The following is a 14,301-nucleotide window of genomic DNA, read 5'->3' on the forward strand; positions in this document are numbered from 1 at the left end:
TTTTTTCTTACTCCTTAGAGAACTCTGGAACTATGGAACTGCAGTGGCGGCCACTGTGACACAACGCCCAGGTCCCTTTCAGAAGGGTGTGTTGCCCCTGTTGCCAGTAGAGGTGTCCGCAGAAGGCCTTCAGTTGTTAGTCCCTTTAAGGATTGGCTCAGCCATGGGGGGGGGGGTCCTACATCCAATGACTGGCCTAAGCAGGTGCTGGGGGCTCTCTAAAGGGCCATGCTACCTCCAGAGCTCCCCAGGGGTTGACTGAGGCTGCTGTTGAACCTGCATGGCAGCCCAGCTTCTCCCTCTGCCTACTCCCAGTTCTTTCCCCTCCCTGCCACAGGTGTTGAGCCAAGGCCACTCCCTACTACATGATTGAAATGCTAACCCCCACGTCAGAGTGCGCCTCCCAGTGAATCCAACCTGAAACAACGCAAATCTTTCTTGCTTCTCACCTTATGTAAGTCTGCAGTGTTGTACTGAACCTAGGTTCAAGAATCTGCCCTTGGGCTTCCCTGGTGGCGCAGTGGTTGAGAATCTGCCTGTCAATGCAGGGGACACGGGTTCGAGCCCTGGTCTGGGAAGATCCCACATGCCGCGGAGCAACTGGGCCCGTGAGCCACAAGTACTGAGCCTGCGCGTCTGGAGCCTGTGCTCCGCAACAAGAGAGGCCGCGACAGTGAGAGGCCCGCGCACCGCGATGAAGAGTGGCCCCCACTCGCTGCAACTAGAGAAAGCCCACACACAGAAACAAAGACCCAAAACAGCCAAAAATAAAAAATTAAATAAATAAAGTGTAAAAATTTAAAAAAAAAAAAAAAAAAAAAGAATCTGCCCTTGGAACACAACAGAGACACAAAGAATGGTAATTACAGTCTCTCCCTCAGAGGAACCTACACTTTAGATGGGGTAGGGAAAGATGAAACAAATACACGGGTATGGCAAAATGTACCAAGGGTCACAAATGTAACACAGAACTCCTCTGGAAATTGGATAGATTGAGAAGTGGAATGCTTGGAGTGTCAAGGAAGACTTCATGAAAGAGACAGTATTTGAGTGGAACTTAGAAGGGTGAGTAGGATTCTGATTGATTTTATACTTTCCACTGTCTGACAACAACTCTCACACTTCAGATTAGTCCTTCTGGTACCCTATCCCCACAATCCTTCAAGCCCATTGGAATCCATAATCTTTTGAAATGTTCACCTTTTCCCAGTCTTTCCTTTACCCTTATGCTGTCCTCACTTCACTATATATTCAGCTTAAATTCCAGAGTCAATCATTCTAATTGCTCCCTGCGTACACACTCAACTCCTGTGCCTCTCTCTGCCTTGGTCAAACTCACATGGCAAAAACATAACGTTAAGTCCAACTCTCTGCCTGCTTTGTGCCTGCACTCAGGCAGCTGAACATAGATGAAGAAAAATACACCACCATTTGCTCTCTCCGCCCCTGTGCAGTACTGGGGAATGTGCTCCCGTTGGACGGAACTGAATCTGACGTTTCCTTAATCTGTTATGGATAACACTTCTCCTCTTACCTCTCTAAGGATATTAAAATAGTGTTCTGTAAGTTATTTTCTGCTCCTGTACACTATTTCCTCTGAGTTCATTTTTCAACTTGTATATTTGTTTTGCTTTCTTTCTTTCGTGCTGGAGATGGTCCTCAAATATCTGATCATTCTTTGTGTTCATTTGCATTAAACAATAAGATACTAAAACACTGATTAGAGACACAGATTAGTTGGCTCCACTGCAGGGCAATTTGATGCCCAGTGAGTGTTTTCACTGAGGATCCCCAAATGTCACTGTCTGTGGGTCTTTTCTATGAGGTGGTTCACATTCTCCAGAGAAGGGTCCTCCAGGTTCTTGTCTGATGGGTGTGAGCTAGCTGCTGTCGTTCTCGTGCTGGAAGTGAGGGAAGGCTAGGGAATCTCACTGCTCAGTGTGTAGTCTTTCCCTTAATCTCATTGATTTCCATGAGGCACCTCATTACTGCCCTCCTTTATATCTGGTGTCCCAACATCCAGAACCTCCCTGGTTCAATTTCTCCAGAAAAATATCCTGTCATCTCCTACCAGGGTACAGGTGGAACACTCACCTACCTGCCAGCTGTTGGGTAGAAATCTTATATACCTAAGTGCTCCTTATACAGACTTAAAACAATCTCCTCCTCCGCCCTCTGCCTCACTTCTGGCTTCCTTACTGTCCCCTCCCATCCCTGAGCCAGTCAGGATTTTTCAGGGGACCACTGGCTTCCTTTTTCCCCTCTGGGGAATGTGACGTCTCTCTACTCTGATATGTCATCTGCCTTTTCTCCATTCACCTTCTGTCTTCATATGGTGGTTTCCAGATGTTCACTGGATTCTTCAAAGATGGAATTTTTCTTGATTGTTTTAGGGTGAATCCATCAGAAGGAGGAAAATGTCTTTATCAAGTGAAAAGTAAGTTATCTTTGTATGGTAATCATTTCAATTGTCGTCATATTACTCCGTAATTAGGCCCCAAGAAAAGGACAGTTTATTGTATTTTGAGTCTCTCATAACTCCTGACAGTACTAAGCACAGGATGTGTCTCTCTGTATACTATATATGCACTCAGGGTTTAATAAGAACTCAGTAATGAAACAGATTGTCTCACTGGCAACACGTGTATAGTGCATACATTAGTGGAGACAGTCTAAGTTTCCAGTTGTTTAAAGGGCCTTGACTGGTTCCAAAGTTCTAACTCCAAATCAAACAGAATACCAGGGCAGAATAAGACTGCTTGGGACCAGAGACATTCTGTTCATGCTCAGGGCAGAAGCAAAAGGAGGCAGTCTTCAAATTCTGCAAGCTTGAAGGTTCAGGTGCCTCAGAAATGTCAACAGCTTGGTGACTCCAGTGTTCAGTGCAATGACTTCCTTTCATTCTCTTCTCTTAGCACCATTTCATTTAGATAGGCATAGACCGTTTTGGAGAATTACTCTGAGTCCTGTGAGGCAACTTGCTCTTTTTACTTCTTTTTAGGATTGGCAGAAAAATAACTGTGGCCTTCAACTTCTAGTAACTCAGCCTAGTATCTCGGAGCTAGAAAATCTGCATGGCTAGATTTTCTTCTCGTCATTCTTCCTGGCAATAGACAAACGCCTAGTAACCAGTGTTAACAGGGTCAGTATGTTACCTGCAGTCTTTCCCCAACCAAGGCTGTATCAGCTAATGCCACAACACTAAGGTGTAAAAACCACCCCAAACTCAGAGGCTTAAAACAACAATCATGCGTCCTGTGGGGTCTGCAGGTCAACCGGGGACAACTGGTCCAGGCTGGAGAAGCTCTGCTTCCCCCTGCAGTCATCTAGCTTGGCTCTGCTTCACAAGCCTCTTAGCCTCCTCCTGCGACTGGCAGGCCAGCCAAGGCACGCTCTCCCCATGACGATGGCAAAGACATGACAGAGCAAGTCCAATTGCACAAGCACATTTCCAGCCTCTGTTTATGTCATCTACTAGCATCCCATTGGCCAAGGCAAGTCAAATAACCGACTCCAAAGACAAGGAATGAGGAAATACAACCTGCTAAAGTGGGAGGGCACAGCAAAGTTACAAGACAAAAGAGGTGAATGTATAATTACAATCTATTGCTAGAGGAGGAAGACTGCAAAGAATTGGAACCATCATCCAGTCTCCTATCCAGTCTTCTCCCAGGTCACCTTCTTCCACCCCTTACCCAACCCATGACAGCTGAAGGACATAAAATATCTCCTTAATACAAATCTAGTTAAAGTACAACTGGAAGAATAAAACTGATACTCTCAAAGTTTGCATTCAAAACCAGTCTTTATTTTTAATTGACCACATCACTGCTTACCTCTATTAGAAAAGATAATTAAAAGAATGTATGTGTATTTTGTTCATGGAAATCCCCACTCAACAACTCATTCAGTCCTTTCTATTTCTGGTCACCAAAAGCAGGTGTGAATTACATGGAAAAAGGTAAAGGAGCTCACCAAGAGAAAACTCGCCTACCACACAGATTGTGTCTTTAAGTCATACTTCGCCTCACTTCATGTCCTTACACTAGAAAGGCAAATACGAAAAATTAACCTTTTACATCAGCTTCTGTACTCTCTCACCCAATTGCTGGGAAAGGATGCTAGTTAAAAGCAGGACAGAGCATGGGACAAAGACATTATAGAAGGTTCAGAAAACAAAACAAAATGAAAAAACAGTGAAAAGGATACTGAGAGGTTATAAACAATTCTTGCTTTCTTCAAGTTCAGCATCTAAAGCAAAAATAGAACCAAATATCTCTATTACTTCCATTACAAGATAAATCTTCTACTTCTTTACCCCCCTTGTATCAAAAGCTGGCCCCTTCATAAAGCTTTGAGGGGAAAAAAAGGTATTTGTTGCCTGTGAACAAAGTTTTTTGTTTCTGCTTTGTTGTGTTTACCTGGTTATGAGTGATATCTGAACAAAATGTCTTCATCTAGCTTAGCACTTTTTTTCAATATACACTTAAGAACACAGAGACTGAAATAACATCTGAGAGTCCCAGAAGTATTCTGAGCTGAGAATGTAACAAAAGCTTTGCTATGCTGCATAAAATTGAACCAAGATTCACAGATAATAACAATAATGCATTTCTGCTTCATGCTTTTCATCTTGATGTGTCTGAATTACCCACTGTCTACTTCAGAACCACTAGGAGAAACTCCCTCCCTGACTCAAGGCCGCCACATCTCAGTATAGAAGGCTGTGATGTTCCATGACTATATAAACAAGAAGAAATAAACATAATTCTCCTACACATGCCTATACCAACCTTCCATCTTCTTCATCTTTTGCAAAAAAAAAAAAAAAAAGTTTTTTTTAAAATTTGATGTGTACTCATAACTAAGAAATCAAGTGCCAATCAATGAATACACTGTCATGTACTTATTGCCCATGGTAGACATTTTAAATAATATAATCTTCCAATTAATATTATTTCAACTTCATTTCATTTTGCAGCAAATTAGTGCAAAATGTACAGAAAGTCTACACTTCTAAATGGCTTTCTCACTCACCCAAGGATTCTAGAATTCACTCTGAATTACTGCTAACATGTTTTATCTCAGGAATCTACAAGAGGGAAATAGATACCTTCAACGAAAGGAGTTGCTTGTCGACGGCCCGGGCAAGTTCCAGTATCATCGCACATGGCACAGCTGAATCAGTGGCTCCCACAAACACTCTGTTGTCCCAACGAGGAAAATACTTGGAGTCATAGTGACAGGCGAGGACCAAGTGTCGTTTAGCAGTGGGATTGAGGGTGCTGATAATATTTGAGAAAGACCGGTACCCATAGGGTGTCTGACTCAAGAAGGTATCCACTTCCAAGACCCAGTCAGCTTGAAGTCTCTGAATTCTCTGCATGATGTGCTGATCAAAACAAAAAACAAAATTTCAGCTCTAGACAGTTAAATTTTATGTAATGCCTTTCAAGTTAAAAATGCAATCCAGGGCTTCCCTGGTGGCTCAGTGGTTGAGAATCTGCCTGCCAATGCGGGGGATACGGGTTCGAACCCTGGTCTGGGAGGATCCCGCATGCCGTGGAGCAACTAGGCCCGTGAGCCACAATTACTGAGCCTGCGCGTCTGGAGCCTGTGCTCCGCAACAAGAGAGGCCGCGATGGTGAGAGGCCCGCGCACCGCGATGAAGAGTGGCCCCCGCTTGCCACAACTAGAGAAGGCCCTCGCACAGAAACGAAGACCCAACACAGCCACAAATAAATAAATAATAAAAAATTAAAAAAAAAAATGCAATCCATGCTTATTATATGAATAGCAGGGATGTTTAAAGGAAAAGCTAATCCTCTCTGTCTCCCTTAACCTCCCCCTGCCAATCCAACTCAACCAACTGTTAATATTACCAATGTTAAGAGTCTGATGTATATCTTTCCACACCTTTCTCCTTGTTTATACAAACATGTACTAGCACTCAAACACGTATATTTGGCCGAGGGATGTATATTCTTATAGGGATAGAATCCTACTCTATATTTGCTCTGCTCCTTGCTCCTCTCACTCAGCAGTGTATCATGGACATCTCTGCACATCAGGAGAGAGAGCTCCAGTTCAGTATATATTAAAGCCCACTTTTAATATTTCTAGGAGGATAACAAGACAGGTTTGAGAAATTAGATATACTAGGTGGGTCGTACAGGTCATAACTTCTACTCTAAGCTCTTTGAGGGTGAGAACTGCACATGGCAGCTCTTTTTGTCCGAAGCACTTAGTATGTGCCCCCCAGTCAGCAAATATTTCATAATGTAACAAACACTAACAAAAATTACTAATGCTCTGCTGTTAAGGATAATTCACAGAGAGTCCCGTTACAAGGGGACGGTTGGGGGATATGTGAGGTTCTGCCCGCTCTAAGAATCAATAAGCAACTCTGAACCATAATGACATATCAAGCAGTTTTCCCTTTGCATTCAAGGCAGGTCCAGACCCACTGCAAACGTTGGTGAAAATAAGAAAGAATCTATTTTCCCATCTCTCCTGGTCATCTTGGGCTTTGTGAGCAACATGGTGACCGACAGGGAAAAGCAGCAGATGGAAAAGAAACACCACTTCAGGGACTGGAGGTGTCTTCTTAAAGAATCTAGGGCTTCCCTGGTGGCACAGTGGCTAAGAATCCGCCTGCCAATGCAGGGGACACGGGTTCAAGCCCTGGTCCGGGAAGACCCCACATGCTGCAGATCAGCTGAGCCTGTGCGCCACAACTACTGAGCCTGCACTCTAGAGCCCGTGAGCCACAACTACTGAAGCCCATGTGCCTAGAGCCCGTGCTCTGCAACAAGAGAAGCCACTGCAATGAGAAGCCCACGCACCGCAGTGAAGAGTAGCCCCCTCTTGCCACAACTAGAGAAAGCCCGCACACAGCAAAAAAGACCCAATGCAGCCAAAAATAAATTAAATAAATAAATTTATTTAAAAAATAAAAAGAATCTAGAGTTTGTGGTGTGAAAAGCTACAGGTGAGTTCATTGCTGCTCCATTTGCCCTTTCCTATCTTTATTTTCCCTTTGCTTTATTTTCCTCACTATGTTCCATTCATTTCGTTTTGAAATATTATACAGATTTTTGTAAGTTGCCTTAAAAAATTATTTTTAAGTCACACAACAAACTAACCATCAACACATCCAGCAGTTTGTTCCACAATGAACATCCAGTAGGGATGGACCTTGAGGTGATAAATAACTTATAATGACTGGAAAAGAATGGGAGATTCCCCTCCACACACGACTTTCTAGCCTAGCCAAGTCTTGTGTGACCTGCCCTAACTAATGTGACATGACACGTAGACAAGGGCCTTGGAACAACTGTGGCAGGAAGCTTCCAGGAAGAGGAAAACTAAGCCAGAGGGAGAACAGTGATTCTACAGTCAGTCCTGCAAAAGCCAAATAAACAAACAGTTTCCCAGATATTCACTCCTTGCTCTCTGTCAGGAGGTGGACTTTGGCCTAAAGAGCATGTATACACAGTACCTTACCTTTTCTATTACACATTTACAGGCTGTCTTTTCATATAAAAATAATTTTTAAAACTTTATAACCTTTTTGAAATTATCACTCATATCTCATTTATTTTGTTATTCTCCACAATTCTTAGTGCTGAGCTTTGTACACAGTAGGCTATCAGTAAGTATGGGTTAATTATAACAAATAAGTTATTCTCAATGAGATTATATAAAATTATATGATATGGAACATTAATAGTTTGACTAGAGAAATCACTGCATCTAAGACAAGTTTTCCAGAGAATTTGAAAATAAGTTATCCTCAGACTTTGGCGAAAAGAAATTTTTCCATAAAAGGGGTCAATCTTAAAAAAAAATAAAAAGCACATCCTCCAGAACATCTGGTATCCAGATGATGAACTGCTCCATAAAATGTGTTCAATACCAATTGCTGCCTGCATGCTTACAAAATGAATTGGGATTTTAAAAAATAAATCTGTTAGCTTTGCTCAGCTGAAGTCTCACACACAAACTCATTCCTCATCCAGTGAACAGGTTTGGGCCATAATTTCTGATATCTGTGTTGACACTAAAATCCACAAAAGCATCAGCAAAAGCCCCTAAAAGAATTCTGCCTGAACTAACATTTTTTATTCAGTATAAATATTTTTATTTATCTTAGCAACGAATTTCTTTATAAACAATCAAATTGGCTGCATAATCTAATTAGGTCACCAATATCCCTTACTGTTGAGCTTTTGGCTTGCAGACTTAGTCTGCAAGTTCCCACTATAATTCTCTAGAGTAGGCTCCAAAAGCTACTGCTCTTCTCACTAGAGTGCCCCTAAACAGGGAGTGCTTGGCTATGAGAGGGCATCTAAAGCAGCTGTGCTTCTCTAACTACAGGTAGCAAAAGCCTCTGCCTACCAGGCATGCTAAAATGCAATTTAGAATACAGACTGTATTTTGGATTTCTATACATCTATCTTTTTAAATAGGGAAGGGAGAAGAGAGACAAAGAGAGATGGATAGATTGAGACAGAGAGAGATGGAGATTGAAAAGAGAGACAAAGAAAAGGATATGAAAATAGAGGGGGAGACAAGGAGAGAGAGACAGAGAGAGGCCAAGAGTGGGAGTGGAGAGACAGAGAGGAAGAGAGAGAAAGATAAAAGTAAACATGGCATTCTACTTCCTGGGGAGGAAGGCCCCAGGGGATTTTAGGTTAACACTGATGAATGATCCTGGGTCAAATTAATTAAACTTACATTCTCATTTCCAAGTTCTGAGAAACACTGTCATTAGTAGACCAGATTTGTTTGGAGGAAGCAGATCCTGCGATATTTGCAATAAGTCTGCAAACAGACCATTGTCTGGATGCTGAACCCTGCCACTGGGGACTTCAGGTTCCTCTTCCCTCTTGGGTGGACCATATATTAGTCTCTCAGGCTCCAAGCTGAAGGCCCTCCACCCAGAGCCCTCCATTCAGGGATACACATACCTTTCAATGAAGAAGCCTAGCTTTAGCTACTCAGATGCACTGGACATACACAGGGGATTTTAACCACCAAGTTTCTAGCTTGCCTCTTTTAGACAAAGTTTCTGGCTTGCTCCTTAGTGAGACTTTATCACCCTGATTTTTTAAATTTATTTTTTATTCCTCTCTCAGCTAGAAATCACTGAAATCCTCCAAAATTTAATACTTTCAAAGTATTAAATTTACAAATAAAGTATCTTCTCAAATAAAAATATTCTAAAAAACCCAACAGGCAGCTTTAGGCCCATTGATCAGAGACAATAAAAATGCAGACCATGGGATATTGTTCCCATATTATCTTCTGAAAGGGAATTCATAGCAATGCACATCTTTATTGATAACTGATAAAAGTTAAATCACTAACCAATTTTATATCAAGTCCACACTTTTTTTAGATTTTAGAGTCTTCTTTAGTGATAACCCTGAAACTCTATAAATTATAAAACGTCTGATCTAGTGCTCAAAAATGCCTTAGGAGAAAAAAATAATTTTCCACCATTCTTGTCAAAATGTAGTTCAGGGTAAAAGGTACTAATCCTAGTCAAATTAAAGCCATTAAGTGTAGTTCCCTCATAATAACTCAGAGTCATCTACCTCATCTTCAAAAGAGGGAACCATTTATCTTCCACAGCTTAGGGGACAGCTTTCCTAAAACTCATGGTAATTTTCTTTCCCCAAAATTATAAAATCAAATCTCTTAAGTGAGATTCTTAACACAACCATCCTGTTAGGACTACTACTTTGTCAGCCAGCCCATGTGCAAGGCAGCCCAACAGCTATTCCCAGCACATTCCAAGGCACCGTCAATAAATTTCTCACTTGCCTCCACCCCACATGACATGGAAGATGTTATTATGGATTCCGTAACACTTTTAAATGAATATGAATTTTAAAAACCACGACAGAACCTATGTGTATTATTTGTGCAATCTATTCTATTGAAGTTAAAGATCAAATAGCAATATTTGTTGTCTTTATGGCTTTCTAGAGGTCACAGGCAAGGAACCTCAGGTCTGAAGTATGCACATACGTTTCTCGGTATATACTTGGCCTTCTGAGCAAATGGTATGGGGAAATGAAAAAAGTGGAGATAAGTGAGCGCTACAGACCTAGATTTTTTCTAATGAGGAACTGAGGATTTTGGGAAGACCCAGTAAGTGCCCTGAACTTCTTTTAGAAAATGCTTGGGAGACGAGGCCCAGGGGAGGTCACTGAAATGAGTGGTATGCGCCTCACTCTCCGACCCGGGCCTGAGAAGATACAGAGCTGGACACATTTGTAAGCACACACCACAGAGCTGGTCCCTCCCTGCTACCACTCTCCAGGGATTGGATGGAGAGGTCAAGCAGACACCAGTCCAGGTTCTGGCCTCATCACTGCTACGTGTACAACCTTGAGCGAGTTAATTTGCATACTTAAGCCTCAGGTCTTTTTTTTTTTTTAATTTATTTAATTTTATTTATTTTTGGCTGCATTGGGTCTTCGTTGCTGCACGCGGGCTTTTCTCTGGTTGCGGCAAGCGGGGGCTACTCTACGTTGTGGTGCGCAGGCTTATTGTCGTGGCTTCTCTTGTGGAGCACGGGCTCTAGGAGCACGGGCTTCAGTAGTTGTGGCTCGTGGGCTCTAGAGTGCAGGCTCAGTAATTGTGGAGCATGGGCTTAGTTGCTCTGTGGCATGTGGGATCTTCCCAGACCAGGGCTCGAACCTGTGTCTCCTGCATTGGCAGGCGGATCCCTAACCACTGCGCCACCACAGAAGTCTCCTCAGGTCTTTTTTAATCTGTAGCACTGGGAGAATAATTGTACCCACAATTATTGTGTGGACAGAATGAGATGATCCATGCAAAGACCTCTGTAAAGTGCCTGACCTGAAAAAAGTGCCAGATGAACATCAGCCATCATCAGCATTACTCCTCACTCTGCCTAGAGCTTAGAAGGAACTAAGGTGCTCTTTGGGTCTCTGCCACCTAAGTCCTTAGGGGAAGCAAGAGCTGTTTGGAGAGAAGACAAGAGGCTAACGGGGCAACAGACAATGGCATCTGGGCTCAACTTGAAAAGCAGAAGCCATATACAGGATAGAAAGGGAGAGCCCACCAGCTGTGCTGCCAGGCCTTGCAGGTGTCACCCTGTCACAGCAGCAGAGTGCCAAGGTGTTTGCCTGAAGTGTTAGGGCAGGTGGGCTACTCTCAGAGGAGGATATGAGAGGCCAGCCTCACCCCATTCCTTCCCAAGCTGCCCCTTAAAATGGGGCTACTTTGAAAAAATAGTCATTCAGAGCTGGGGTTTCAGATTGCTTAAGAAGACTGACACTGGGCTTCCCTGGTGGCGCAGTGGTTGAGAATCTGCCTGCCAATGCAGGGGACACGGGTTCGAGCCTGGTCTGGGAAGATCCCACATGCTGCGGAGCAACTGGGCCCGTGAGCCACAACTACTGAGCCTGCGCGTCTGGAGCCTGTGCTCCGAAACAAGAGAGGCCGTGATAGCGAGAGGCCCGCGCACTGCGATGAAGAGTGGCCCCCGCTCGCCACAATTAGAGAAAGCCCTCGCACAGAAACGAAGACCCAACACAGCCAAAAATAAAATAAAAAAAAAAAAAAAAGAAGAAGACTGACACTAAGGAGACAGAGAGACATTCAGGTCTAGCCCACCTTATGGCTTAATCTACCCTCTATAGCAGTGTCTTTCAAACTGCAGTGTGCAAATCAGTGTGCCTTGAAAACAGATTAGTGGGTCATGACCAGCTTTTAAAAAATAATAATAATAAATAGTAAAATAGAATTAATATCAGGGTAGATTGCAGGTAATAGGAATATTTTTCATGAAACTTTTGTATCAGTTAACTCTATGTTTGTGTGTATAAAATGTTAAATATATATATTTGTTTACCATGGGTCAGAGTCAGAAGCCTGAGAAGCATTGTACAGGACAGAGTAGCTTATCACTGATCTTGACTCTCCCTCCTGGGAGAATACAATTTTCCAAAGGGGAATAAAGGCTTGTTAGGACAATAACTCACTCTTGACTCAGAGCGGTTAAGAAAGAAATGGCCAAGGCTGTTGATATTGGGTGTTTAGGGTCCAAGAAAACTCGGTTGGGTACCTGGGGTTGTGTTATAGAAATGATCAAGAGTTGAGTACTTAGTACCCTGTCTAATGCTGCACTCCAGACAGAGATTTCACACATAAATTGATTTAGGTTAACATGCATCTTTTAATTCAGAACAGATATTTGCTCTCAGTTGTTTGGTTTTCTAGGTGCTTATTTTAGTGAATAAGATGAGATGACAAATCTGAATATCAGACAACTCAGCACTTCAGGCATAATGTTATCTCTCATGTGAAAGCAAAGTGTTCGACAGCCTTCAGGTTTGTGTGCTGTTTTCTCACCTGGCGAGCAGCATAGCTTCCAGGGGATCCGGGATATCGCTCAATCAGCAACGGTCGTAAGTCATTTTGCCACATTTCAGAAATACTGGTGCCTTCTGCAACTTGTCGAAGAGACGATAAATTCAAAAAGGCTGGTTGGTGATAATTCTGAGGATCAAATAAAATTATTTAACTGGCTATCATTTCATAATATGTTTAAGACTTATCCTGAGACACTTACAATTGTAAAATATTCCCTTTGAACCTCAAAATAAAGGGATAGCTCTTACGTTATACAAAGTAAATTAAACTACTCAACTTTAAAATTGGCCCCTTAGATCTAGAACTTAAACTGTTTTGGCAGCTTGTTTTTAAAACAGAATTAATATAATGCTTTGAACCCGAGAATTAATATTTAACACTTATATCCTGTGTAATTTTAATAATTTTTGTACAATTGCTTTGTAAAACTAAGGTTTACAAATAACAATTGATATCCTAGTCTTAAGAAAACTTAATATTTCAAAAACTACAGCCAAAAAACAATATAATTTGTTAGCATAATTGCTTTATAAAAGCCAGTGAGGTGTTACAGAATAACTTTATTCTTGGGGTGAGAGAAACTAGATTCAAAGTTTCTGGCTGCCATTTATAGGTTGTATGACCTTGGGCAGGTCCCTTAAATTCTCATTCCCCTCAAAATACCAATAAAGGAATTTGAGCTAAATCTGCACTGTCCAATGTGGTAGCCACAAGCCACATGTGCCCATTAAGCTCTTGAAATGTAGACAGTCAATACGTGTAATGCACATATTGAATTTCAAAGACCTAGCATGAAAAAAATGTAAAATATCTCGCTAATAATTTTTATAGTGATTACATGTTGAAATGAAAATTTTTGATATATTGAGTTAAATAAAATGTAGTATTAAAATTGGTTTCACCTATTGCCTTTTACTTTTTTAATAGAGCTACTAGAAAATTTTAAATTACATATGTACTTCACATTATATATTGCTATTGAATTGCACTAACCTAGATGGTTGCTGCAATTATTTTCAGCCAGAGCTTGATGATTCTATAACACACTAAATAGTACAGTTTTTGCCTTCAGTTAAAATTATTTTAATATTCTATTAATGCTCACACTCTTTGGTACACTTATATCTTAATTAAGTGAACCTTAATTTAAGCAGCTGAACAAACATAACATTCACATTTGTATTTTGGATATTACTTTACATGTGATACGAGTAATGATGAATCATTCATTCATTACATGTTTATCAGGCACTCAGTGACGGAATGTGTTACTCCTCCCCATAGGGATCAATGTGATTCATTGATCAGAGGATTTCTTCCCTAAGGGGAATGATGAAGGTAACATAAATTCTTTGGAATGCAAAACAGAGCTCGGGGAGCCCTGTCTATTTTACAGCTTTTTCTGAGACCAGTGTAAATTGACTATGTCTAAGTTATCACATGGCTATTTTCACTCCATGGGAAACTGTGGAATTAGAGAGTGCTTGTTGCCTAATTACTTAATACCCATCTACACTTTGCTATGCTTCAGCGTCACTCTCAGGTATTATCATGCAAAGAGCCTGGGCTGTGGGTCCAGGCAGCCCACCTTCAACTCAGCCTCTCAACTCAACTCCCCACCACTTACTAGCTGGCCAGGTTACTTAACCTCATTAAGGCTTAACATTCTCAACTGTAAAAGGGAGGTAATAACACCTACTTCTTAGGGTAATTATAATTAAGTGAGCTAATACATGTAAACTGCCTCAGTAACTATTTGGAAAGTTTTATTAGTTCTATTACCGTCTATCAAACATTAAGAGGGATAGAATTCCAAGCTGGAAAGGCCGCTGAGAGATGATTATCATCCAATCTCTTTGCTTTCCGTCAGTGGAAACTGAGTCAGAG

General features: G+C 41.6%; 1 protein-coding gene across 1 annotated transcript in view; it reads right to left on the reverse strand.

The window, feature by feature from the left end:
* The window catches only part of QPCT (glutaminyl-peptide cyclotransferase), a 28,985-nt gene that overhangs the window by 8,318 nt on the left and 6,366 nt on the right, over positions 1–14,301 (reverse strand). Inside the window, exons 2-3 of the mRNA XM_007167167.2 lie at positions 12,394–12,540; positions 5,114–5,392 (exon numbers count right to left, since the gene is read on the reverse strand). Coding sequence (XP_007167229.2) covers positions 5,114–5,392; positions 12,394–12,540 — 426 coding nt within the window. The remainder of the gene's footprint in view (positions 1–5,113; positions 5,393–12,393; positions 12,541–14,301) is intronic.

This window comes from Balaenoptera acutorostrata, chromosome 12, assembly GCF_949987535.1.
Source record: "Balaenoptera acutorostrata chromosome 12, mBalAcu1.1, whole genome shotgun sequence".
Taxonomy (NCBI): Eukaryota; Metazoa; Chordata; class Mammalia; order Artiodactyla; family Balaenopteridae; genus Balaenoptera; species Balaenoptera acutorostrata.